The sequence below is a fragment of the Drosophila tropicalis genome, unplaced genomic scaffold (genome assembly GCF_018151085.1).
Source record: "Drosophila tropicalis isolate 14030-0801.00 unplaced genomic scaffold, ASM1815108v1 contig_443, whole genome shotgun sequence".
Classification (NCBI taxonomy): Eukaryota; Metazoa; Arthropoda; class Insecta; order Diptera; family Drosophilidae; genus Drosophila; species Drosophila tropicalis.
In genome coordinates, this window is record NW_027172907.1 from 2707751 (window position 1) to 2734306 (window position 26556).

Below are 26556 nucleotides of genomic sequence, written 5' to 3' on the forward strand. Positions count from 1 at the left end.
GTGCTAAACGACTTTTAGATACCCTCATATTGAATTATATTAAGTCTCTTTTCGTTCTGTTTAGCTGAGTGAAATATTCATTCAATTTTTAAATGCATTTCCCTTTTTTTCTACAATTTTCAAAATTTTTACTTTTCCGATTTCCCTATTTTAATATTATATTCTTTTTGATTCTTATTCTTTGTTTAGAATATTACAACTTTAGGGTTTCCTTTGTATTCTCCAAATTCTCTGTTGAAGTGAAAACTTCTTTAAGATAGTTGTGAAAGACACATAAATTCCTAAGATATATATATAGAAGGCATAACTTAGTAAAAAAAAAAAACTAATGTTCATCTTGTTTCCTCTCTCATTTTGGCATAGTTTTCAAATTCGTCTTTTTTTTTCTAAATCCCAACGGTTTTTGACGATTTCTTTTGACTATTCTAGAATTATCTATTTAAATCATTCGAAAATTTTTGTATATTTTGAAAATGATTTCAATTATTGATTCACATGATTTGCTTTTAACTCATTTTTGGACAGATTTACATATCTTTAAAAAGATTTTTGAACTTTTTTCTATATATTTCCAACCGTTTACAGTCAAGTGATTAAAATAAATAAGATAGTTTAGTATTTCGATTAGCTTGGCTATGGAATATCTTGAAATTTCTTACAAATATTTTAATTTTCAATTCGAAAACATCATGAAACTGAGTTAAGGCTTTTTTTTGTCATCTACTTCAGTAACCCGTTTAGTTTATGACTAAATAGAGTATGATAAAATCAACTCAATCTAGATAATAAAAGTCGCTTCGCTTCTCTTTTTGTTTTTTGGTTTTGGTTTATATCGGTTTTGCTACACTTCTCGAGAGCCAAATAAATATAAAAACCAGAGGGCCGGGGCTAACTTCGACCGCGTCAAAGTTTGTATACCCTTGCAACTTTTTTGGTAACTCTTTCCTTACCCATTAGCCATCAATGTGGAAGAACGTTTTATCTAAAAAGGCTTAAGCTTGAGAAAGAAAGGCCTACAATCATAGGAAATAACGAAGATATTGATCAAAGTCACTGTTTTCCACCGATCGTTCCTATGGGAGCTATATGATATAGTCACCCGATCTTTATCAAATTCGGCACAGTCATTAACATATATATTAAATTAAGAAATGTTTAATTTAAAAGCAATCGCGTTAAAAGTAACGAAGTTATTTACAAAAGTAACTGTTTTCGACCAATCGTTCCTATGGGAGCTATATGATATAGTCATCTGATCTTGATCAAATTTGGCATAGTCGCTTATAGGCGTAGTAAACTCTCTAATATTAAGTTTCACGACAATAGCTCAGAAAATAACGAAGTTATTGAGAAAATCACTGTTCGTGACTTGGCCGTTTGTATGGGAGCTATATGATATAGTCACCCGATCTTGATCAAATTTGGCATAGTCGCTTATAGGCGTAGTAAACTCTCTAATATTAAGTTTCACGATAATAATATAGAAAATAACGAAGTTATTGAGAAAAGTCACTGTTCGTGACTTTGGGGTTTGTATGGGAGCTATATGATATAGTGGTCCGATCCGGCTGAATCCGAGATATACAACGCCTGCAGTATATACAAGCCTACGTGCAAAATTTCAGCTCTGTAGCTCTTACGGTCTAGGAGGAGTTTGCGTTGATCCAGACGGACGGACGGACGGACGGACATGGCTAGTTGAACTCGTCTCGTCGTGCTGATCAAGAATATATATACTTTGTATGGTCGGAGATGCTTCGTTCTATGCGTTGCACACTTCTGACCAAAATTAATATACCCTTTTTGCAAGGGTATAAAAAAAAGACCAAGACCAAAAGCCAGTCTTGTCTTATGGCCAATTATCGAAAGCCATTTAAAAAGGTGTTTGCCAAATTGGCCAACATTTGCCACCTTCGCCTCATCAACATAGAGAGGGCGCGGCCACGCCTTGGCGACAACAATTTGAAAATTGGCCAAAAAAGGTTCACACAGAGTTGGCAAGCTGGCGAAAAATGTTAATTTTGGTTAGCTGTTTTTCCTCTTTTAAGCCCGTTTAGATGATTATGTAAGTTTTGCAGCAAGTTGGTGTAATTTTTTTTTTTTTTTTTGTTTTGTTTAATGTTTTTCATTGGCAGTTTTTCCTACTGCGTGTTTTGTTGTTGTTTTTTTTTTTTTTTTTTTTGGAAAAATCGTTTGCTGTGTTGCTGATTTATTTGAAAAAGTATGTGGAAATGCATTTTATTTTTTGTCTGGCGTTCATTTCTTTCTTTTAATTTTGTTGTTATGGTTTGTTTAATTCATTAATGTGCAATTGGAGCGGTGGGTGGGGGTGATGATGGGTTGGTTTGGGGAATTGCTGCACCAGATTTTGTTGGATATTTTCATGGCTTAGTTCCGCTCTGTCAGCTGCTTAACTTACGCATTTCCTTTAATAAAAAGCAAACGTTTGCCCCCTCCCCCCCATCCACCTTAGATTTTACTGTTCGTTCAATGGTTTCTTTGGTTTTTGCCTATCAATCAGTCAATCAATCAATCAATCAATCAAAAAATCACGTCTGCCCACACGAACTTGATGTTTTTCTTCTTAATGAAGTTTTTTTTTTTTTTTTGTTGTTGTTTTTGTTTCTCTTCGTAGAGTAACCTAGTTTTTCCTAGTCTTTTCCTTGGCCACAACTCTCTCGATAGAAGAGGAAAAATATTTATCACTGATTATATGTGTTTTTCTTTCTATTTTTCTTTGGCTTTTGTTTTTCTTTTTTTGCAATGCTCTTTGCTTTACCTTCTTCTCAGTTACGCCTCCCCTTCTTACTCCCTTTCTCTACCTCTCTCTCCATCAGTCTATGTTTCTCTCTGCTTTCCCCTTGAGAGCGCATTAAATCGATATGGAAAGCGTAAATATATATATATATTTTTTTTAGTAGAATCTCAATTGGAATTGGAATTGAAAGTGAAGTGTGTATCTATGTGTGTGTTTGTGTGTGTGTGTCAGTGTTTGTATGTGATGCTACATTGAAGGTCAGCAGGTGCAAAGATGCAAGTAAAATCGGCTTAAAGGTGCTAAGTGGGTTAGTTCATGATGCTGGCAAGTGGAAAATCTATGAGAAAGCTTAGTTGATAGAATATAGAAAAAGAAGAGCCAAAAAGAAAATAGAAAATGACCTAAATTTTATGAATGTGTGTGTTTGTGTGTGTTTGTGTATGTGTGTGTAGATTTATAAGTTCTATAACAGTCTTAAAATGAAATTGATTTCACAAAAAGTCCAAAACGAAAAAAACATGATACAGACAGTTTTACTTTAAATGTCAATATTTTTCATAGACAACTTTAAGGGGCAAATAATCTTTGTTATTACTTTATTACTTTACTTTAGTTTATTTCATTAAAAACAAAAGCATCGAATATCCATCGAGTCTATAAATGAAACAATTGTCAATTGCCTTTATAGCTTAAATTTGTATAAACTGTTGCATATTTTAGGGGTCAATATGGTTTTAAGTTTTAGTAAGTATCTGTTTCTTTGTGTGGTGTGGTTAAACTATTTTGATCCCATTAACTATCAATTAATGCCTTAGTAAGCATGCATAAAAGTTTACATAGCATACGTTTGGGGGCACTTTAGATTTATGTGTACCTATTTTAGCAATAATTTTTAAAACTTGCTGTTATTTCATGAAAACGATTTCTGATCAAAGCCAAATTATAACGCTTAATTGACAAGTCATTCCATGACTTGACTACATTGTAAGCAATTAGTTATTAAAGTCGTCCCTCATTCCAAGTACATACATCCATATCATATAAGATCACTATCATCTTGTGTACAGCATCAATTCTTTTAGTTTTGCTTTTGCTTTTCAACATACACATAAAGTTAATCATTTACTAGAAATCTTTGATGGACCATCACAGAATATTCAATACAAAGCAAAGAAGAATCCAAGGAAGACGATGTCTTAGCCCCCATTATCATCAACCTTTCGAGGTTGAGGAAGTATAAAATTAACTCTCAGCTGCCAGCTGCATGTAGAGGAAATGGTCAAAGTCAAGACAATCTGATGACCAAGACCAAGGCACAACAGAATAGAATAAACACAGAGAAGAAGAGTGAGAGAGTGACAGAGAGATCCGACTTCTTCTTCTCCTTCTTGTATATGGGGTGGGAGGGGGGTGAAGCTCTATAATTAAGCGTTCAGACCAGAATATGCCGACTAATTGTGGCCCTCAAAGAGGAGCGAACAAAAAAAAAAAAAAAAAGAAAAAGAAATAATAAAAAGAAAAGAATAGAATAGACAAAGACTAAAAAAAATTAAAGGAAATGCTAAAAATCCACTTATCCAACACAGACCCAACACACACAGACAGACAGACAGACAGACAAATGGCTAAAGTAGAATTCTATTTGATAATTAGGCGTGAGAACAATTTAAAAGAATGAGCGGAAAGAAAGGCAAGTCCAAAGACAAGGAAACAACTCTAACTAATGGCAACTGGATGGATGGATGGTTGGTTAGACGGATGTCTGTGGATATATTTATGTAAATGTTTATGCAAAGCATGTGTAACATATATCCCACAACAACAACAATAAAAACATTCAGATCCATTCACTTGAAATGGGAATTGGGTTTGGTTTGGTATTGGCATTTAGCATTTGACTACCCAGCACTCACGTTTGTGTCTTAAGTCTTTCGTTTTTTTTTTTTTGTTTTTTTTCAGCCAAGATTTATGTGACCACCCCGCTTCTTCTCCCACTTCTCTCCCACCTTCTTCTCCTTCCATTTGTTAGTCAGCTACGTGTAAGTAAAACCAATTCACAACTCACCTGTTTCAATTGCCATTGCAATGAATCCACCTGATTCTGTAATATGACAGCCTCGACATTTAGTTGCGGTGGTTGTTGTTGTTGTTGGTGTTGGTGTTGTTGTTGCTGCTGCTGCTGCTGTTGTCCATAGTTGGGTGCGCTGCAGCCAATGTTGTTGGCATCCTGAAAACAATTTTAATAAATGGAAGAAAAAAAATGCGCGTTAAATTAGCCAAGAGATCGAGCAGATGAAAAGAAATAAATAAAAATTTTAAAAATGTTGTCAAAGTGTCGCCAAGTTGTTGCCACACACACAGATATATCGTTGTTGGCTTTCATTTGGCGTGGTTTTTCATAAGAAAATTGTCTTGGCCAAAAATGGTGGAAAATTTCGAAAAGAAACAACCTCCCCCCCACGCCCCCTGCCCCTTTTAAACGCATGTACAATTAATTAGAGAAATTATTTTTTACTCTGCTCGCTTTGCTGTTTTTTTTTTCTTTTCCATCTATTTTGGGGTTTTTCTGCTGTTTATTTTTTTTTTTTTTCATTTCATTCATTATTAATTCAGATTTATTTTTTCGTATTTTTTTCACACTACATTAAAAAATAGTTGCAATAAATTTCTGGTATACTTAACATTTTCCACATTTATTGAAGCGAAGAGAGTGCACTGCAAATGGTGGAGGGGGAGTGGGGGGGGGCGGATTGGCAAGGGGATGATGATATAGAGGAGAAGGCGGAGGGTTGTCGCTGCAGAACTCGTTTGTCAGTTATGCGCCATGTTTTCTTATACATAACTTGGTTTTGTTTCTGTTTTTTGTTGATTTTTTTTTATGTTCATGGTTTACTTTTTCTTTTATAACATCATTTTTTCAAAGACTTTGACCCACACAACTTTAACGAAAGAAACGCAAAAAAAAAAAAAATGAAAACTATTTGTTTAAAGTTGGTGAAAATTGTTGTTGTTAATTTGTTTTTTTTTTTTCTTCATTTTTGTCCTAAACTAAATTATGATGTAATCTGTTATGCTCAACATGACCGCCCCACCCTCCCTAACCAACCACACCCACATCCGGAAAATGAAAAGTACATACATTTACATACCCTAGGAAAAACCTTTATCTTTAAGTTAGGGTATATTGTCATAAACGATAAACCTAATAACTGATGACTAGTTGATGATCTAGAAATATTTGTGTGTGTGTGTGTGTGTGAGTGTGTCAGTGTCTAAACTTTGACAATCAGAAATTGCAAATTTCATTTTGCCAAATAACTAACCAACTAACTGACAACCAAAAACACAACCAAACAACTAGTCAAATTACCATTTGTGGTTTTTGGCTGGACACGCCCTACCAACAACAAAAAAAATTGTGGTCAATTTAGAAAAACGAACAAGAAGGAGAAAAAAAAAACACAATTTGCCGCAATTTTACATGGTTGGTAATTAATGTAATTTTGATTTATCTATCGCATTCTATATGGGAGTCTGTGAGCGGCTTGTTTGATGTACAAAATGTGCATATCAAATTGGTTATTTAGAAATGTTCACCAAAGAATGTGCAAATGTTTCGCAAAAAGGCAAACAAAATTTACAAGAATTTTTAAGGTGCGGTTTTACTTTTAATTAATATGATTTTATTATCGTCCGAAGATCATTTCGGAGAGAAAAAAAAACATTTACCATTATTCAAATCCTTTTTCTAATTAAATAAACTAACTTCGGCTGCCGAAGTTTGTATGCCCTTGCAGTCCTTGGCCATTATATTTTTACTTGTTGCAAATCTTTCAACTCTTTCAAATACAATTTCCATTTCTTCTTCTTCTTCTGCATGCTGCGATTGTAGCGTTGGATTCAAGTGGATTTCAAGCAATGACGTAGTAGGCTGGCTTCAATTTATCCGATCTGATGTTTTATATCCAAAACTATCATATTAGTAAATTTCATAGAGATACTTCAATTTCTTAATTTATGTTCCTTCTATAACTATATGATTTAGTGGTCCGATCCTGAAAATTTTCATACTTTATCTGCTCCGTGCTATAAGTAGCTCAAATATCAAGTTTCATCCCGATAGCTCCTAAAATGGCGGCGTGATGTTGATTTGCACAGACAGACAGACGGACATGGCTATATCGACTCAGCTTCTAATGCTGATCAAGAATATATATACTTTATGGCGTCTGTGCATTACAAACATCTGACCATTTTATCATACCCTCTGCAAGGGTATAAAAAAGTCACAAGTCATAACTAATTTTCTAATTCTTCTCATTAATAACCTTCTTCTTCCTGAATGGTTGCGCTTATCGATCGAAAATGAAGTTTTTGTTTAATATTTTTTTTATTTTTCCACCGATCTTTATAATGTCATTAATAAATGTACTAAATTTCATAAGAATCAGACGACTATTTATATAGTTTCCAAAGGATTAAGCGATGCGAAATTTACTTGTTTTTTCGTTGGGATTATCAGCAAACTGGGTAATTAACAGAAAAGTTATTTATAGTCAATTTAAATTCAGGCAAACATAGTCCAACCCTCAAATAGTAGGTATTCTATATGGCATTTAAGATTTCTCTTTGTCTCTCTTTCTCAGTCTCTTACAACGTGGTTTCACTCCATTAAAATTTTTGATGAAATTCTAGTTAGTCTAATGTTTATCAGCAACTTTCCACAAAGTAAATTAAAGAATAATGTCAAATAGAGATCGTCAACTGACTTAAAAAAAAAAAAAAAAAGCCAAAAGATTTCAAGTCCATGACTAAGATTGAGATGGTTTTTACCCCACACTCACTTGCTCTCTCTTTTGTTTGCCTTACTGCATATTAACTTCCGGTTTTCTGTGTGTGTGTGTGTGTGTTTGTGCTTTTTTGTTTTTGGTCTAGTCCGGTCTGGTCATAACTTTAGCCACAAAAGAGAAGCGAGACAGTTTTCATTGTTTTGTAAAACATATCAAAAACTTAAAAAGTTTAACTAACTAAACTGAAAACGTAAAAGAGATGGAAGAGGAGGCAGAGATGTTGAGGTGGAAATTGCCGGCGTAACTCTTCAAGCATGAAATTCTATTTGACCCTTTTTGTTGCAATGTTGCACACACCCCCCCGACAATTGCAGTGCCCCATTCTTTGCCTCCCCCTCCTCTGGCGCTCTCTTTGTTTCTGTGTTGCTCTATCAATTTGAATAACAAGCTTTGTCGGTAAGTGAGTTGGTAATGGAGACGACGGTTCAAATATATGTATATGTATGTAAGTAAATGCATTTATATGGAAGGCCCCGTTCTGTTGGGCCTGGGAATTTCATTCATTTTCATGTGGTAACCCTTTAAACACATACAGACACTTGTTGATGCTGAACCGCCCCGCCCCATCCGCAGCATTCTGTGCCCCCCTTTTTGGGTGAAAATTACTGGAGCATGCAATTGTAAGAGCTGCTTTTATTTTACATTTTTTTTCTATACATATGTAAGTATATATATATATATATGGGTTTTTTTTTTTTTTATTTCTCTGTGTTTTGTTGTCGCTGATTTGAAATGCAGATTTCTTGCACTTCTACTCTAAAGTTGGCAACCAACTTAACTATGACGATGACGGGGGAGTAAACCATCGTGCCAAACGGAATGAGATGCTGGGTTCAGATGGGGTAGTAGAACTGATTTCATTACATATAAATAGCACATTGATAAGGAGGCAAAGAGCGAGAGAGAGAGGACAACTAATGTAGAGTCAGAGACAGAGACAGTGTTAAAGCTGGTAAGCTTGATTATACCCTGTAAAAAAGTTTCAAAATAGGTTTAAATAGTAGACTAAGTTGATAATCAAAGCGAAAATTATAGCCAAACTATTGAATTTGATCATCAGCATTCCAGAGACTTCTAATGACAACGACTTAAAGTCTTCAAAGCCAAAACTAGTTGAGAATTATAACTAAATGATGTGAAAAATGAATAACGTAGTTTATAACTCAGAAGTTTGAAGTGGTTTATAAAGCTAATTAAGTCTCTCGTCTTTGTTATCCATATTAGTATTACAGTAAAGAAAGTCAGCGGATTATATCTCAAACAAAAAAACATATTGAATTATTTTCAATTGTTATTTGAAATAGTGTTTCTTATATTTAAACAACCATCCAAAGCGAAACGCATCAGACAACTATTGCAGTATCTTTGTTAAGTAAAGGGTATTTTTAAAGTCAGCATTGAACAACTAATTTTAATTTACGGAATATTTGTTTGTTGTAACTAGAGCCCGCAGTTGGTTAGGTTGGCTGGTTTTTGGGCTTCTGATGCTGATGCTCTGCTGCTGTTGGTGTTGCATTTACAATTGACATTTTGTTGGTAACCAACCAACAGACAAAGAGGCAGAAAGGCAGCGTGACAGTCAGTTAGATAGACAGACAGACAGACAGACAGACTGGCAGGCAGATAGATAGAACAAAATTTGCATCCCAAAGTCATTCTGCATTGAGGTCGGTCGTCAGCTTCAGTGTTACTGCAGCTTCTCTACTTTAGCTGCAACTTGTTCTGGTATTTCTAGCGCGCATTTTAATTAGATTCTTTTGGTGGGATGTTGCAAATAATAATAAAAAAAAATATAAGTATGTACATATTAGAAAGAAACTGGGAACTTTGGCTAATGGAAATGCCTTTTCTAAAACTGAATCTTGAGAATTCTTTAGGCAATTTTCCTCATACACACACATATGTATGTATGTATGTATGTAGGTCTTATGAATATGTTAATTACTCTTGCAGTACTTCTTAAATTGGTATTATCTAAAGATAATTTCAACTTTGCATAGTCTTTGATTAGTTTCTTAATGTGAACTAGTTAGTTAGGTGTTGGGCATTAATATAATTATATATAAGTATATCAAAAGTAATCTGTATCTTCCCTCAGGAACTTTTTCAAGATGCAATTACTTTTATTATGTGTATATTTGAATGAAAAGTTAATTGAATTGATACATTAGGAGGAATACCTAAACTCTCAGGACTCAAATAGAACAGACTTTCATAGACTATTAAACTTATAAGTCAACTTTTTAACCTCAACTTCTTTTGTCCAAATTCTGTTTAATTCAATCATTGAGTTTTTTTAAAGATTTACGCTATCCTAATCACAAATATTTGATAAATTTAAAAACATTTCCTTGCAGACATATTCCGCTTTTAACTCAAGTTTTTTTTTTTCAACTACAAATATTTGAAATACATTTTTTTGTGGGTTTTTTTTTTGCTTTTGTTTGAAAAGTAAATCGTATCAAAGCTTAAAGACAGCAATTTGGTATGCTTTACACACACACACACTTTAATTTCCATTTTCTATTGTAATGAACGTTGTAATTCAAGGCAAAGAGTAAAGAAATCCAGCCGCATTGTTGCCCACTATTGGGGGGAAAAAGGAGGAGAAGTTTCGGAGGGTCGTTTCTATTGTGTAAAAGTGAAGACAAAGATTTGCTCAACATGGTTTCGTTTGATGATAGATAGCATCAAAGTGAATATATATATATATAAAAATTTTTTTTGTACAAAAATTGTCAAACACAGTCCAGAAATTGTAATAAATATCAAATAGAAGCTAATTTCGATTATGGCGAAGTTTATATACCCTTTAATAGAGTTAAAGTGGCCCATTTATATGCATATGGAACTTTGGATAGTTAGGACTGATTAAACAATGATCGAATAGATATATAGAAGAGATCCTACAAACTTGACTTACGTATGGCCAAAAGACTCTTTAATACCAAGTTTTATACGAATTGCTCTTAAACTGATAATGAAGAGTCTGTTGAAACAGACGAATAGAGGGAGGGCTATTGATGCTAATCAAGATACTTCTCTTTGTTACAAACATCTGATCAATATTATAATGCCCGTTTGCCAAGAGTATAAAATGTGAAATATTTGTATAGCATTATCATGATCATTAAATGGAAAAATCTGCATTTGGCACGACTTTCTCACATGAGTGGGCAAACGAATGAACACTGAAAACTTTAAAAGCTTAACAAAACAATGACAAAACTGAAAATGTTGACAATATAAAAAAGTTGAAAACTTCAAACTCTTCAATTGTGTTTTGCCTTTTGCAATCACTGATTGCTGTTTATTATTGAGCATAATTATTTTTTATTATTATTGTTATTGCCATTTTTCAGCTGTCGTTTTGGGGGTATCATGGAGACAAAATCATTTGCACGAAATTGGGTTAGTTACAGAAGAGAGAGAGGAAAAAATGTATTTCCGTACAGCATTAAAGACAAGAGATAAATGCTAGGACGACCTTGATTAGGCCCAAGTCAATCAGTCAGCAATTTAACTTGGCTTGGTAATTTCTATTTTCATCTCTTTCCCTGACTGCCTGACAATGTTTCGGTTTGACAGTGAACCTGGCCATTGTCATCATCATCATCATCATCATCTTGTCGTCATGGGCAAGTTAGTTAGTTAGTTAGCCATGGCTTTTTCTATTGTTGTGTAAGCTTTGGCCAACAAATGCATTTTAAATGGCCCTCTAATGTGGCATTCCCAATTTTCATTCCGTACTCCATTCATCCAGCCAGTCAACCCTTTTTTTTTTTTGTGCCTTTAAGCGGCTTTTGTTTTGACTCATTTGGTTATTGGTATTATGTTTCTGCATTGCATTGTCTGTTGTTGTTTGTCTCTTGTCTCTTTGTGTGTGGGCGTTGGCTTGGATTGCCATTTGCTGCTATTATTACAATTACTGGAAGCTATAGTCATTCCGCTTAATCAATTTCCAACAATGCTGATTTCTATTACAGATAAAATCAGTTAAATTACCAGCGATTTGTCTCTCTCTCTCTCTCTCTCTCACCCCTCCATTTGAATTCATCAAGCAATCTACCTTAAAAATCAATTGTCCTCAATTTAGCAACGAAAAAATTAAACATAAATTAATATAACTTTTTATAGTTATAATTTTTAGTACATTAAACTATATCCTATATATTTAATTATATACTAACGTTAGCCATCTCTTAAGCCAAAAAGGATCATCGAATGCAAGTTCCAGTATGGCCTATGATTCAAGTTTACTCCAAACAATATCATAACTCCATTTCAGTAGTCGAGAAACTTTACTCATGCTGATCAACACCTCTTTTTTTCCCGGTGTGAAACGTTGCAATGATATTCATTGCATAATTGAATGAATCGTAATAGTTATATTTACATATATTGATTACAACTCTGACATCACTGGCCCTTTGAGGGTGTCTCTTCTGTCTGGTAAACAACTTTCAAATACGGCAAAAAGAATGACCTCTAGTAGCACACCTTTTTGTGTTTATTTGTGTGTTAACCAATTTCGAAAAACAGGTATAACAAAACGCAGTTAGAAGAGAGGCACAGCTAGAGTGAGAGATAGAGAGAGACACACAGGGACACCGACAATTTTCAAGTTCCGCTCAATGGATCGGTTGATCGTGCACTTCTATTGATATATTCAATTCACTACATTGGCGTCGTGTATCAATTCCTCTCGCGTGTCGCTTTTGCATTTCCGTTCTTCAAGGCATTATTATTACCAACTGGCTACCTACCTACATACATACATATGTATGTATGTATATCCCCCGCCTACCCATCCCCTAATCATAAACCCGTTGTCTGTTGCTCGTTTTAGGCTTGGTCATTGGAAGGCCAATGCCTTCGATTGGCCAATGGTTTTGATTACCGGAAAAATATTCTCTCTAAAAGATGCAACGTGATAATTGCTAAGGTGTTTGCTTTTAGTGGCAATGTTCTTTGTTTTTCCTTTTAAATTGATTTCCCCTTTTAACCATTGATGATGATCATGATGATGATGTTGCATCTTGGCCGGCCTGTCCGTTTCTATTTCGAATCTAGACTAATTCAAGCGTACAAGTAATACAACTTCAAAGCGTTAGAGCATCAAACACTTGACACAGGCCAATTCAAACAACTGGACCCAAAAAACTAAAAAGAATTCTCTGTTCGTTTTCCTTGGCTTTCTTTCGTTTTTTGCTTTATTAATTCAATTGAGTTGAGTTGAGTCGAATTCTGCGGGTTGAAATTCATTAGAACATTTTTTTGTTTTCCAGTTGCTTTTGGCAGCAAAATTAATCAATTTAAGGCGTAATCAATCCATTTGCGTGATTTGCAAGAAAATTGTGCTAAATAACGAGAGAAGGAGACGAGGAGGAGAGCAAGAGTTGGCAAACGCGGTGATGTGTAGAGAGAAAGGCCAAAGAGTTGAATCAAGAGCCGAGTTGAGTCTTCCCGCCAGGCAAAACCATTTCTCAAGTGTTCAATTGCCGCCTCAGGCCAAAAACCAAATTCGAATTTTGGTAGCTACTTGAAAACGGCTATGAGAAATGTTAGCCGCAAGGCACGAAAAATCAAAAAAATCAAAAAAATCCAAAAATCGAAAAACCGAAACAAAACAACAACAAAAATCAACTTTAAAGAGTCGAAAATCAAGCGAAAGAAAAATACAAAACTTCAAGTTGTCAAAAATGTAGCAAAACATTTTTGTGAACTGATTGATTCGAATGGGCTAACAAATCAATAAAAATGTCTCAAATTAATAATACATTTATAATAATAATAATAATAATGCCTACGGACTGATTGTGTCGATGATTTTGACCGATTTCGGATTTGTTGAGTAACTTTTAAAGATGATTTTTCTTTTGTGTTTTTTTTCAAAATGGTTTCAACTTTGTTTTTGATGATATCGATTGAAATTGGCATTGCTGCAAATAAGGGTTTAATTCTGATCAAAGTCAAAAGATTTTAAATCCCCTTTGCAGGACGAGTGTTGCCTGTGGGCAGCATTTAAAATCGTTACTAAACGAGTTATAACTTGATTATTTTAAATACGATTTTTATGAAATTTGGATACCAGATGGATATTTATAGAAACTATTAGTGTCCCAAATTTAAAAGCTGTAGTTTAAATATTTTGGAAGGAAATCTTTATTTATTTAAATTTAATATAAACTCTATCTACATACAAGCTAAACGTATCCACATCCCAAATTTGATAGCTCTGTCTCTTATGTTGTCCGAAATCCAAGTGCTTAAACAGACGGACGGACAGAAGTGGCTTCAACGATTCGACTATTCTATATGTATGTATATACCAGATCAGTAAGACTAATGGTATATGGAATTTTCTTAAAGTAGGTTATTATTTAATGTACATTAAACTCAATTCCTCAAACTAAACTTCCTAAAAGTTGGTTCAACACTTCAAATTAAAGGAACGCTCTGAATGCAAGTTCTTTCTAAATGCGCAATAGATATAGATTAAATTGTATTAAAAAAATCATTTTGTATAATAACTTTACAGTTATCATATCACAATTCAGCGACCAATTCGTGCTTTGAGAATTTAATTTATATCCAAAAACCTTAAGACCCCTTTAACTAACCCATTTCAACCCATTTCAAATTTCAGCCTTCAATTGGTACTTTTTTGTTCTTCTTCTACATAGCCTTTTGGGCATAAGTTGATGTAAGAAAGGGTATATCAGTTTTCTCCATCTGTAGTTGGTATATGAAAACTAATGCTAAAAATAAAGTGATGGGTATCTCGCATGTCGTGGTATCCATCGAAATCAAAGTGTAGGCATTTTTTTTTCTGTGTGCTCTCAACAATTTATTTCACTTATAGCTGAAATTCACAGTTAAACACATGGCACGACCGCACCTCTGTCCAGGTCCCCATAGTATGTACTCCATACTCCGCCTACCCCGGCCCCTGATTCACCCGCTGAGTAGCGGGCAAACTGAAACATTTTTCTTCTTTCACGTTCTTTTTAATTTTCTGATAACTACAAATAGGTTCGACACTCGTGCAGCAAATTTTACCGCTGCTGCTACAATGGTGGAGGTAGCCCAGGGAGGTGGACTAGGAGGTGGTTCTGGGATGGACTGTGTAGGGTGGTGTACAACTGAGTGGGCCAACGACGAGCCCTGCATATACGATGAGCTCAGGAGAGCAAAGTTCTGCACGATTCTCCACTCTTCACTCTTTCCGCCCCTCATTCGTGTGTTTTTCTGATTCTTTTTTGATTCATTTTGTTCCTTTTTTTTTATTTTTTGATTTTTTCGTTCTGCTTTTTTGGCAGACTGATTTTATTTATGCGCCGCTTGTGGCAAGACTCATAATTCAGAGTGTGAAGTAACATTAATTTGCCTCGCTGCTTGCTTTCAAAAAAAAAAAAAAAAAATCACACACAAAAAAAGTGCAATTTAATTGGTTCACTTGGCTGGCCAAACTCTATAGAAGACACACACACACACACACATACATACAAGCACCAGGCAAACAGGCAGATAAGATTGAGAAAGGGAGATAGCAACAGAAGAGAATCGAGTCAAGTCTGGTTATCCTGGTGGATGTCCTGGCCTTTAATGTGAAATATACCCGCAGCAGATGCTCCAACATGACGACACTTTTGCGCGCCTACCAAAATAAAACTTAAGTGTATTTCGGAAATGTTGCAATATTTTCTTTAACGATGTCATGTAGTTTACCAAATACCCTACAATCAATGGGGTAACTTGAAATTTACTTCAAACTTAACTTTAATAAATGATATTAGCTTGCAACCATTCTAATTGGTTAATTAATTTTATTTAGATTTAAACCGGTTATAAATAGATATTAAAAAAAAAGGAAGGAATAAACCTCTCCTTAAACCTTCTCTTAAAATAGAGATTCTCTACATATAGAGAATGATTGTTTCTCTCTGACCATAAGGGTATTCAAATTTCGATAGAGTTTTCGATTCGACCGGATCGAACTACTATATCAGTGACTTTTCTTACAAATTTCGTTATTTTCTGAGATATTGTCGTTAAACTTAATATTGGTTAGTTCTTAACACTTATAAACCATCGTGCCAAATTTGATCAAGATCTGGTGACTCCCATAGGAACGATCGGTCGAAAACAGTGACTTTTGTAAATAACTTGGTTACTTTTAACGCGATTGCTTTAAAATTAAACATTTGTCAGTTTAACATATATATTATTGACTGTACTAAATTTAATCAAGATCGGGTGACTATATCATATAGCTCCCATAGGAACGATCGGTGGAAAAACAATGACTTTTGTCAATAACTTCCTTACTTTTTACGCAATTGTCATAAAAATGTATATTTCTCAGTTTTACATAGCTATTAATGACTGTACTAAATTTAATCAAGATCGGGTGACTATATCATATAGATCCCATAGGAACGATCGGTAGAAAAACAATGATTTTTGTCAATGCCTTCGTTATATGGCATGATTGTAGACCGTCCATTAGACTTTTAAGATAAAACTTTTCCACTTTGACGGCTATAGCTGAGAAAAGATTAACAGAATAAACTTGCAAGGGTATACAAACTTCGGCGCGGTCCTCTAGTTTTTTTTTTTTTCTTTCTTTTAGCGGATCTGTTAAAGTCACTTAAAAATTTTCAACACGTTTGCTTGCTGAATGTTTATAATTTATTTATAAAACTCACTGCTATTAAATGTATCATTGGATGAAAGAATTCACTTTTTAAGGCAATTTTTTTTGAACAGTTCAACGAACTGGTAACATTTGGCAAATACCTTAAAGGCTTGTTATTTATTTGTAAATTTTGAAAACTTTATCATCATTTATGTAAGATTATCCATATATGTAGTTAATGATATTTAATATGGAATATTTCTCATTCTTATTGACTGAGAATCTAACGATGTCAATGAGTTCATTTTACTTCTAACTAGACCTAAACTTAAAGTTGAAAATTCTGAAAGAAAACATCAGTAGGAAGTCATGGAGTTGCCTCTTTTTTGGGTGGGTGTTGGCCAAATCATTATTATTATTATAGAGATTTGTGTTTTTAGGTAACTAAGCAATTACCTTGATCACTTTTTCAGTCTCATAAGTTATTTGCTTAATCATTTAACTTACAACAACAACAAAAAACAACAAAAACTCTTATTTCATCTTCAATTGTTGGACAATCATTTAAAGCAAAAACCATTTAAGAAACAAAAAAGAGTGCCGGCTAACAACAAAAACAAATAAAAATAATAATTAAAGGAGAAAAAAAAAACCAAACTTTATATATTGCATAATAATTCTTTTTTATTATTATGTCTATGCCGTCTGCCTTTTTTTTTTTTTTTTTTTGGTTTGTTTTGTTGCAAAATAAAACAACTTTTCACATATGTATATGTATATGGTGGATATATGCATCTGTCTATGTTTCTCTCCTTCTCCTTCTCGCTCTCTATCTATCTATATGTTCAACTTCATGTGGGCTACAACAAGCGGCTGGCAGACACTTTTTGTTTTTGTTTTTGTTTGCTTTTTTTTATGCTTGAAAAATTGGGACAACATTTTGCACGCTCTGCAATAGCAACAACAGCAACAACAACAACAACCGACCAACAGCCCAAAATGAAAAGTAACTAACAAATATACAAACACAATTTAAATATATGTACATATTTTGTTTTTTTTTTTTTTTTTTTGTATTCTAACGGAAGTTGATGGCGCTGCTAACCGCCCGTCTTACCCACCCTCCCTCCTCCTCCTTCGCCTTCTATTGCTTGTATTGCTGGCTGCTGCTGTTGGCCAAGTTGATGACCCATGCTAATTGGCTAATTGCGTTTAATTGCCTTTTAACATATATTTTTGTTGCTGTTGCCTATTACTTATGTACGCTTCCATTTGGCTTCTTTGGCTTGGCGCTTGCTAAAAATTTGTTTAAATTTTTAAATATTTTTCTAACAAATTCTATCAGAGATGAGATTCCATTGCCAAATTTTATATTTGATATCTTCTTTTGTAAATTTTTATACATAAAAGTCGAGTAGTTAGTGAATTTTTGTTTGTTTAAACGTCTTAAAGTTAAATGTCATTTAGTTTTCTCCTTCTCTCTACTGAAAATCTCTCAGTCTCATTAGAAACTTATAAATATCTTATTGTTAGTTGAGTAAACTAAAAGTAAAGTCACTCAATTACCAAAACTTGAGCTAAATCCAAATGGCGTTGGTCGGAGAGAAAGAAAGGCTTGAGTTAAGGAGTTTCTTCCTTCTGATATTTAATTGAAAAATTAATAATATATGGAAAGTTTCCTTTTTTCAAAGGATTTTTCGATGTTCGTTGGTTTTAAATAATAGAAAATGATGATAGAAATCATCCACTCTGGATGACTCTGTCTTCATATGTCCAGCTTATGGGAGACTACTGAACTATGAGCTACCCTTGGACCATCCAAGAATGAAGAACCATTGTCAAACGAGACTTGGGGACAACTTTTTATTGACGATTTCAAGGCATTTGTTTTAGGCATTCAAATCTAAAGGTTCTTATAATATGTCGTCATAGAATCAGTCATAGATCTTCGTACAGATCTGACACATCATTGATTCATCTGATCTTTGAATCATTCATCATTAGACTAAAGGAGCAGATTACATCATTGACTTAATGCTGTGTGGTTTGTCCTTTGAGAAGCGAGAAATTAAGGGCCTAAAATGACTCCACGAAAGCCATGACCATCAAAAATAATGTAAGACAAAGTTAGTTTTGAAAAATGAATTTGTGTGTTTTTAAATAATCCTAGTTAAGCTTGTAGTTACCGTTGATTGAGTGCCTTTTTTCCAGGACATTTCCCAGAAAGTGAGAGAAAAGTCTAGCTCCTAAATAAAAGTTATCCAAACGACTTTCAAAACACTAAATTTTTCTATTAAACATTGCCAGTTTGAATGTATTTAATGATAAATTTAAACCAAATCTCAATGTAAACAAAATTTTAAACCCACTTTTTGCCTCAAAAGTACTCGAAATGGGGGGAAAAAAAAGAAGAACCCTAATTATCAAATATATATATAACTTAGCTGCCTTTCAGCATATTTGCCACTATCAAAGTGCCCTGAGGCAAAGTGTGGCTGTGGGGAAATCTAATTAAAATATGTGCATACCAAAAGATACGAAAAGAAAAAGCAAAAAAAAACAACTGTAAACAAAACTGTAAACTGTAACTAAAACCAGCTGATTTATGAGATGGCAGAAATAGAGGGAAATATGGTAAAAGGAAGCAAAAGATGGAGATTGAGAGAGCAAAATTGTGATTGCGGGTAGTGAAGGGCGGGAGGAGGAGGCTAAAGGAGTATATAAAAACAGAGAGAGAGAGACGTAAACTAAATTTAAAGAGCTCTCTTTCTCTGCCTGACTAAGTGTCTGGCAAAACAACAACAACAACAACAACTAGCCATCACACCATCCTCGTCTACCCATCCCTTTTTTTTCTGCCTGGGTCCCATTTGCAAGTTGCAAATGCGAGTAATTTATGTCGCAGCCAAAAAAGATAAATTCCGGCAAAGTGGGAGGTGGGGGAACCAACTAAATAACCGAATAGAGCTATAAATGTAACTGTAGCACACAAGCGGCACACAGGGCTGGCGAAATGCGATACGACATGATTAATTTGATAGGCCTTGTCGTTGTTGTTGCTGCCAAGACAGGGACACACACACACAGCGAGAGACAGAGTGTGCTTATTAGTTTTGTGTATCTCATAGATACACAACAACAACAACAACACCAACAAATAGTCGCACAGTCATCACTGCAACACGTTGCATGTCAATGGCCATAATTAAGCATGCGAAAACGGAGCAGTTTTCTGAAATGAAAACAATGCGGGCATGGTCTAACACACACACACACACAGAGAGAGAGAAAGAGAGATACAGATACATTTTCTCTCTACACTAGAGATACTTATGGGGCGCCAATCTCAAGAGCGTCGTTAACAGACGTTTTTCAATTGATAATGGGGCTCAGTTTTCAAATTCAAAAATTTAATTTTTAAATCACTTGTCTTAAGCGATTTATATAGGTGTACACGGGTATATACTTTTACATATGTATGTCTGTACTTCTTATAAGTACAACAGTCGAGGAAATTCTATAACTATTAAGCATGAAACTTCAAAAGCCTTAACTAAATATGGATAGGGTGGCGCTAATCGGCTGCCCAGGAGTGTATTCTTATAAAATGTATTGAAATTTTTATGATATGTGGCCAATTTAGGTATTCTTTAGAATACTTTAGAAAAAGTCATGTCTTTGTGATATATCATGATCGGGATTGTTAATTCTAAATGTGTTCCGATTTTAATAGGACTTAAGCAGGGAAATATAAAAATTCTGAGTACTCTTTCATTAAAGGCATTTGGGGCTAATCTTTGACTCTTTGAATTGAAGATTCAGACATTTTTCAAAAGATTAATCTAGATCAATTTAGTTTATTTTAGATAGTAAATTAAATGTTAGTAATTTAAACTAATCACTCTAGAAAAACAGTTTTTCATCAAAAAGGATCAATCTTCATAATATCTCATTATAATCAACTGGTCATAAGTAAAATCCATTAGAAGGCTCTCTCTTTAGAATTAGCAGGAGTAACTGAGATTAGTTGGTAGTTTGTCTTTTGGTAGACTTTTGCCCCCTGCTAACTACGCCGTTTGCCACTTACTCTCTCTCTCTCCCTCCCTCTGTCTATTTTTCTTCTTCTGTCTCATTCATCTCATCTCACTATCGCTATTTCGCAGTTCCATGCTGGCCATTTTCATTAATGGTAGCATTGTGGTGGATTGCCCCCCTCTTCCGGCATTGCCCCCCATCTTTCTGCTGCTACTCATCCACCTCATGGCATTGTCTTGCTTGTTGCATTGTTTTGGGTTATGTTTTGATTTCAGCCACAGCATCTGCTCTGTCTCTCCGCGCACCACCACCACCACGAAAAAAAAGAGCCACCCTGGGGCTGTCATTATTTCAACGTTTTTCTTACTTCTCGTTGTTGTTGTTGTTGTTGATGCAGTTGCATCAGGAAAGGAATTGCAATGGCAAAACAAACAACTAAAAACCTCGAATAAAATCTCTTTTCTTTTTTTTTTTTCGTTAAGCCACTTGGGGCGACAAGCCAACCAGCAGCGGCTCGAGGAGCATACCAACCACCCAGCCACCCACTCAAGCCACCTATCCACCCACTCAACTACCTACCTCTATATACCATCTATCCATTCACCATAGTCAAGGAATGCCGTGACCTTTATAAAGCAGCGCAGTTGACCTTATTACAAATTGTTGTTGTTGTTGTTGTTGTTATTGCTTTAACTGCACTGAAGCTTAACACTAAAGCCATGAAATTAGTTTTGAGTATTTGGCCATAAAGAAATCTCCTCCCCCTCATCCACGTAATGGCAAAAATTGTTGAGGATTGTTGTTTTTTTTTTTATAAATATATAGGAATTTATTGTTGTTGTTGTTGTTGTGAATGAATTCATGATTATTGCTTTGACCTCGAGGAAGTTTTCCTTCTTATATGTATATTATTGCTGCTATTATTATTGTTATTATTATCAATTGAGCTCTTAGTTGATGTCAAAAGACGAACCAGCAAAACAGAAAGCAATAGGGCAGAAAACCAATTGATTTTTATATATACAAACATATTACCAAATAAATTTGAGTAAAATAATTTGCATATAAAACTCTTCAATGAAAAGTGTAACAAAGTTTACAATTTTCAAAGGATACTTAAGATGTAGAATGATGATGAAGAAATCATCAAAAATATGTCCTGCAATATTAAAAAGGTATTTCAGTTTTTAAAGGCATTTCTCAGTATTTCGCTTTCTTAATCATATGAGCACTCTGGCGCCCCCACCAGCCAACGGTCTATTCCGGCCTTATGGAGAAACGTTTTTAAGCATAACTTGGCTATTTTTGGTCCGATTTTGTTCAAATTTGATATGTTGCTAAATATTAATATCAAATTTAAGTGTCAAAAAATTGACTGCAAAAAAACGGGGGCTTGGCCAAATTTTACACATACAAAAATTGTGTGCCTTTACTAAGCGAATTAACATACCAAATAGATTAGTCTGTGAGATAAACTCTGGCAATTTGAAATAAACTTGATTACTTGATATACTTCACGAGTCCATATACCAAATTTGGTGGCTCTAGCTTATATAGCTTCGGAGATCTAGGTGCATAAGCAGACGGACGGAAGGACAGACGCCTGTTGATGCTGATCAAGGAGTCGGAAATGCTTCCCTCTGCCTGTAACATACATTTTGGCAACTTTAATATACCATATTACCCTATGAGTGCCTGGTGGATTTCGTTTTCCTTTCTGACTTCTTCTATTTAAACGGCGTTCTATAGCTTAACTAACTATGAACTCTTTTTAGTTTTATTTGCACTTCAAATGAGCTAATTTGGATAAGAATTTTTTGAAATTTTGAAAAAAATGTTTATCTTTAAACACACGAATGATTTCTTCTTTAATGATTCACAAATGGTTTCCTAAAAGATTCAATAATGATTTATGGTTTCTTGATTTGATTTCCTTATGATTCATCAATTAACAATTGAAATAAAACTTCAACAACAACAATCTGTGACTTTGCAAAATTTGATCAAGATCTCATCTCATCATAGAAAAGATCGATCTGAAAAATAATTAGTATTTACTTTTGGAGGAATATTAAGGGCACGGGACAAAGTTGGACCCCATTATCCTTTTCAATTGTAAATGGAATATCTTTAATTATATTTGAGAATTTCTGCGCATAGTTTAAACTACATTAATAACTAAGTTAAGCTTAATCTAATGAAGAGTATTGAGTCGATGATGAGAAATTGAAAATGTTGACTAATAACAAAATGAAAAGAAACCAATGTTTTTATCGGATAATTTGAAAGCTTAACCACACAAATATTTTCAAGAATAATCATTTTCTATATATTTTTGAGATTCATAAGCTATATAGAATTTATATGTATTTGTCACGCTTTCATCGCTAAAATAAAGTTCTTTGAAAATGTTAGGTGGGTGGTTTCTAGAGGGGGAGGAGGTGGAGGTGTAGACGTTTTGGGGAGTGTTCATCAAGTGTAAAATAAATACAAATCCCCACTCTAACTAAAACCCCTTCCCGCACCCTTTCCACCGTGCTTTTGAGTAGCTCACCAAACAGAAACAAAAAGAAAAAAAAGCTCAACGGAGCAGCAAATTTCAAAAGGCGGAATTGCGCCGATAACACAGCAACAACAACATCAGGGTAGACCAAATTAAAGTAAAACAGCAGCCGGCATATAGCTACATATATATGTATATATATATCTGTATATAGGGACCGCAGTGAACACGTTTCGCTGCGTTTGCGCCGCAAATCTACGTCAACTTCGCTGCTGCTGCTGCTGCTGTCGTTCCTCTTCAGCGGACACCCCAGTAGAAGCAGCAACAACAACCATCATGATGTTGCGCATGCGTACCTGTTGCTCTGACTCAATGGAATAACGCCACCGAATGCTTGTCAACTATGTGTATGTATGGGTGGGGGGAAGGAGGGGGAGGCAGGGAAGGGAGGTTAAAGAAAGACAAAAAGGGAGTTTCGGGCAACATGTTGGCGGAAATAATAAATTCTAGCTCGACACAACAGAAGACGATGATGACGACGACGACGACGACGACTTTGGCTTTTGTTGTTGTCCAAATTACATACATACTACTCTACACACACACACACACACAGACACACACATATGAGTCAAGAAGAAATCAAAAGGATTGATATCACTCGTTTTGGAGGTGAAATTATTTCATTTTTCTTCTTTATTTTTATACCCTTGCAAAAAGGGTATATTAATTTTGGTCAGAAGTGTGCAACGCATAGAACGAAGCATCTCCGACCATACAAAGTATATATATTCTTGATCAGCACGACGAGACGAGTTCAACTAGCCATGTCCGTCCGTCCGTCCGCCCGTCTGGATCAACGCAAACTCCTCCTAGACCGTAAGAGCTACAGAGCTGAAATTTTGCACGTAGGCTTGTATATACTGCAGGCGTTGTATATCTCGGATTCAGCCGGATCGGACCACTATATCATATAGCTCCCATACAAACCCCAAAGTCACGAACAGTGACTTTTCTCAATAACTTCGTTATTTTCTATGCTATTATCGTGAAACTTAATATTAGAGAGTTTACTACGCCTATAAGCGACTATGCCAAATTTGATCAAGATCGGGTGACTATATCATATAGCTCCCATAGGAACGATCGGTCGAAAACAGTGACTTGTAAATAACTTCGTTACTTTTAACGTGATTGTTTTCAAATTAAACATTTCTTAATTTAATATATCTGTTAATGACTGTGTCGAATTTGATAAAGATCGGGTGACTATATCATATAGCTCCCATAGGAACGATCGGTGGAAAAGAGTGACTTTGATCAATATCTTCGTTATTTCCTATGATTGTAGGCCTTTCTTTCTCAAGCTTAAGCCTTTTTAGATAAAACGTTCTTCCACATTGATGGCTAATGGGTAAGGAAAGAGTTACCAAAAAAGTTGCAAGGGTATACAAACTTTGACGCGGTCGAAGTTAGCCCCGGCCCTCTGGTTTTTTGCTCATGTAACTTTTCTTTTTGTTGTTGTTGAAAAGAGAAAAAAATTTTACGTTTTTTTTTTTTTTTTGTGTTTTTGTTTTATTTATCAAGATGCTTTTTGGGTTTTTAAGCGTAACAACTAAATTAACAGTGTTTAAATTAAAACGCACAAGAAAAGGTAAGCGATAGAGAGAAGAGTAAACCGAACCGAAAGCGAAGGGCCCATTAAATGTAGACATTTTGTGGGAAAATACATATATATTTTTAATAGAAGTCGCCCCCTTCCGTTTATTTAAAAATTTGCCTATGTGTGTGTGTGTGTGTGTGTGACTCATCTTTTTTGGGGGTGAATTCTTTTGTGGCATTAATTTTAAGTACCGTGTGAAAAGGTGAGCACCTAATTTAAGACGCAAAATGCTAATGCGTCACTTAAAGCCACGGGGGAGGTGGTGTTAGAATTAGAATTTGCGTTTTTGAAATACATTGAGAGAGAGAGATAGATAGAGAGAGAGAGATTTAGTGCAAACAATATTTTTGCAATTTGATTGAATATTTCAAACAAATCAATATATTTTGTTATCGTTTAACATCGATTTGGTTTAGGATAAACAGTGAGGGATCGTCAATAGGTAAATTGCCCCCAAAACTGAGATTTTTTCCTTTCCAACTAGTCGAATTTCGATTTCCAAGAATGATTTTCCCTCCAAAATGTTCGATTTCAATTCAAACACTAAGCACGTCAAAAATGGATCATAATTTTTTTGGCAATTTTTTCGTCTTAAGGAAATTTATAATCTTCAAACTAATTTTTAGCTTTTTTCTGTTTTTCCTTTTTATATATGCAACTTTCTGATTTGAAGACTACAATCAAAGGAATGATAAAATTCGAAAAGATCGACAGAAATCCAATATAATAAAAAAAACATTTCTAACCTTTCTCGAGACGAATCTCTGACTAGATTGGCAAAAACTTCTGGTTGAAATGTTTAATAAATATTCACATATTCCTTGGGACGTTGCCAAAGAACTTTGTTGACATGGAGACTACTCTGAGATTAATAAAATAATTTCTTCTCGAATTAGATTGAATAGTTCTAGAATCTGGCTAGGTACATATATGGTGAAAAACATAATTTTCTAGGTTCTCTTTTGAAACTCCCAATTGGCTGTAGCAAAACACAAAATATAGTTGTAATTCCCAACCAGTTTAAGCTTTGAAATACTTAGTTGATATAGCTAATGCCAATTCTAGAGTGGATCTCCTTATGAGGGAACTTGGAAATTAAATTACAACATTAATTAATCATAATTGTAGTTTGGAGCTATTCAAATAAGGAGCTTACTACTTGCATATAGGCATCTCAGTTAATCTCTCTCTCTCTCTCTCTCTCTCTCTCACTGTCTGTCCGTCTCTCTTGTAATGCACACATTCCATCATACCCATTCCATAGCACATTTAGCAATGGCAATTTTATGCATTTCTTGACTGGCTCTCGTCGCTGACCATAATCATATCCCCATATGTATGGGCCATATCCATATACTTAACTTATCTTTTCAAATGGCCACAAAAGTGAAGTAAAGGCTAATTGTTTTGGCCATGCGTGTGCAACTGGCATTTAAATGATGGCCTAAACGCAAATGAAAACCCAAAGCCAAATTCAAACTAGGCAACATTTTCAAACTGATCAAACTATCTATGTATAACGTCTAATATGTTATGGTGTATGTATATCAATGTGTCAATCAATAGGCAAAAGGAGACAGATTGCCGATTGGCAATTGAGAAGAAGAAGACGAAGAAGAGAGAAACACCGATACAAATACAAATGCAGACACAGACAGAGAGACATGCAATGTGGCTTAATTGGCATAGGCAAGTTGAAGCGATAGAGCGATGGAGCGATAGGATAGATACATAGATAGATAGATAGAAATAAATGGCCAAATATAATGGTCAACTAGTTTCCGGCAAGCCGAAGCTAATGAGATGAAGACGACAATGACAACGACAACAAATTTCACAATCCAAAAGAAAATTCCAACTAACTAACTGATTTTTCAGGTAGGTATTTATTTTATAATTTGATTAAAATATGTCAGAAATAATTTCGCATATTTGTGAAAAAACGCAAAGCTCTTTGAAAGTTCTTTCTTTCAGTTGAATACTGTTGTAATTCTCAACTGGTTGTAGCATTGAAATGATTGTCATAGCTCATAACAAATACAGAGTGATCAAATTAAATGAAATTACAATCACAATTCAATAAATATTCTATAACAATAATTATAT

The 26556-nt window shown here is 34.6% G+C and overlaps 1 protein-coding gene across 1 annotated transcript in view; it reads right to left on the minus strand.

Moving 5' to 3' along the window:
• LOC137574276 (putative uncharacterized protein DDB_G0282129) overlaps positions 1-26556 on the minus strand; it is a 36522-nt gene that overhangs the window by 2510 nt on the left and 7456 nt on the right. The window contains exon 2 of the mRNA XM_068286511.1: positions 4824-4985. Within this exon, the coding sequence (XP_068142612.1) occupies positions 4824-4985 (162 nt within the window). The remainder of the gene's footprint in view (positions 1-4823; positions 4986-26556) is intronic.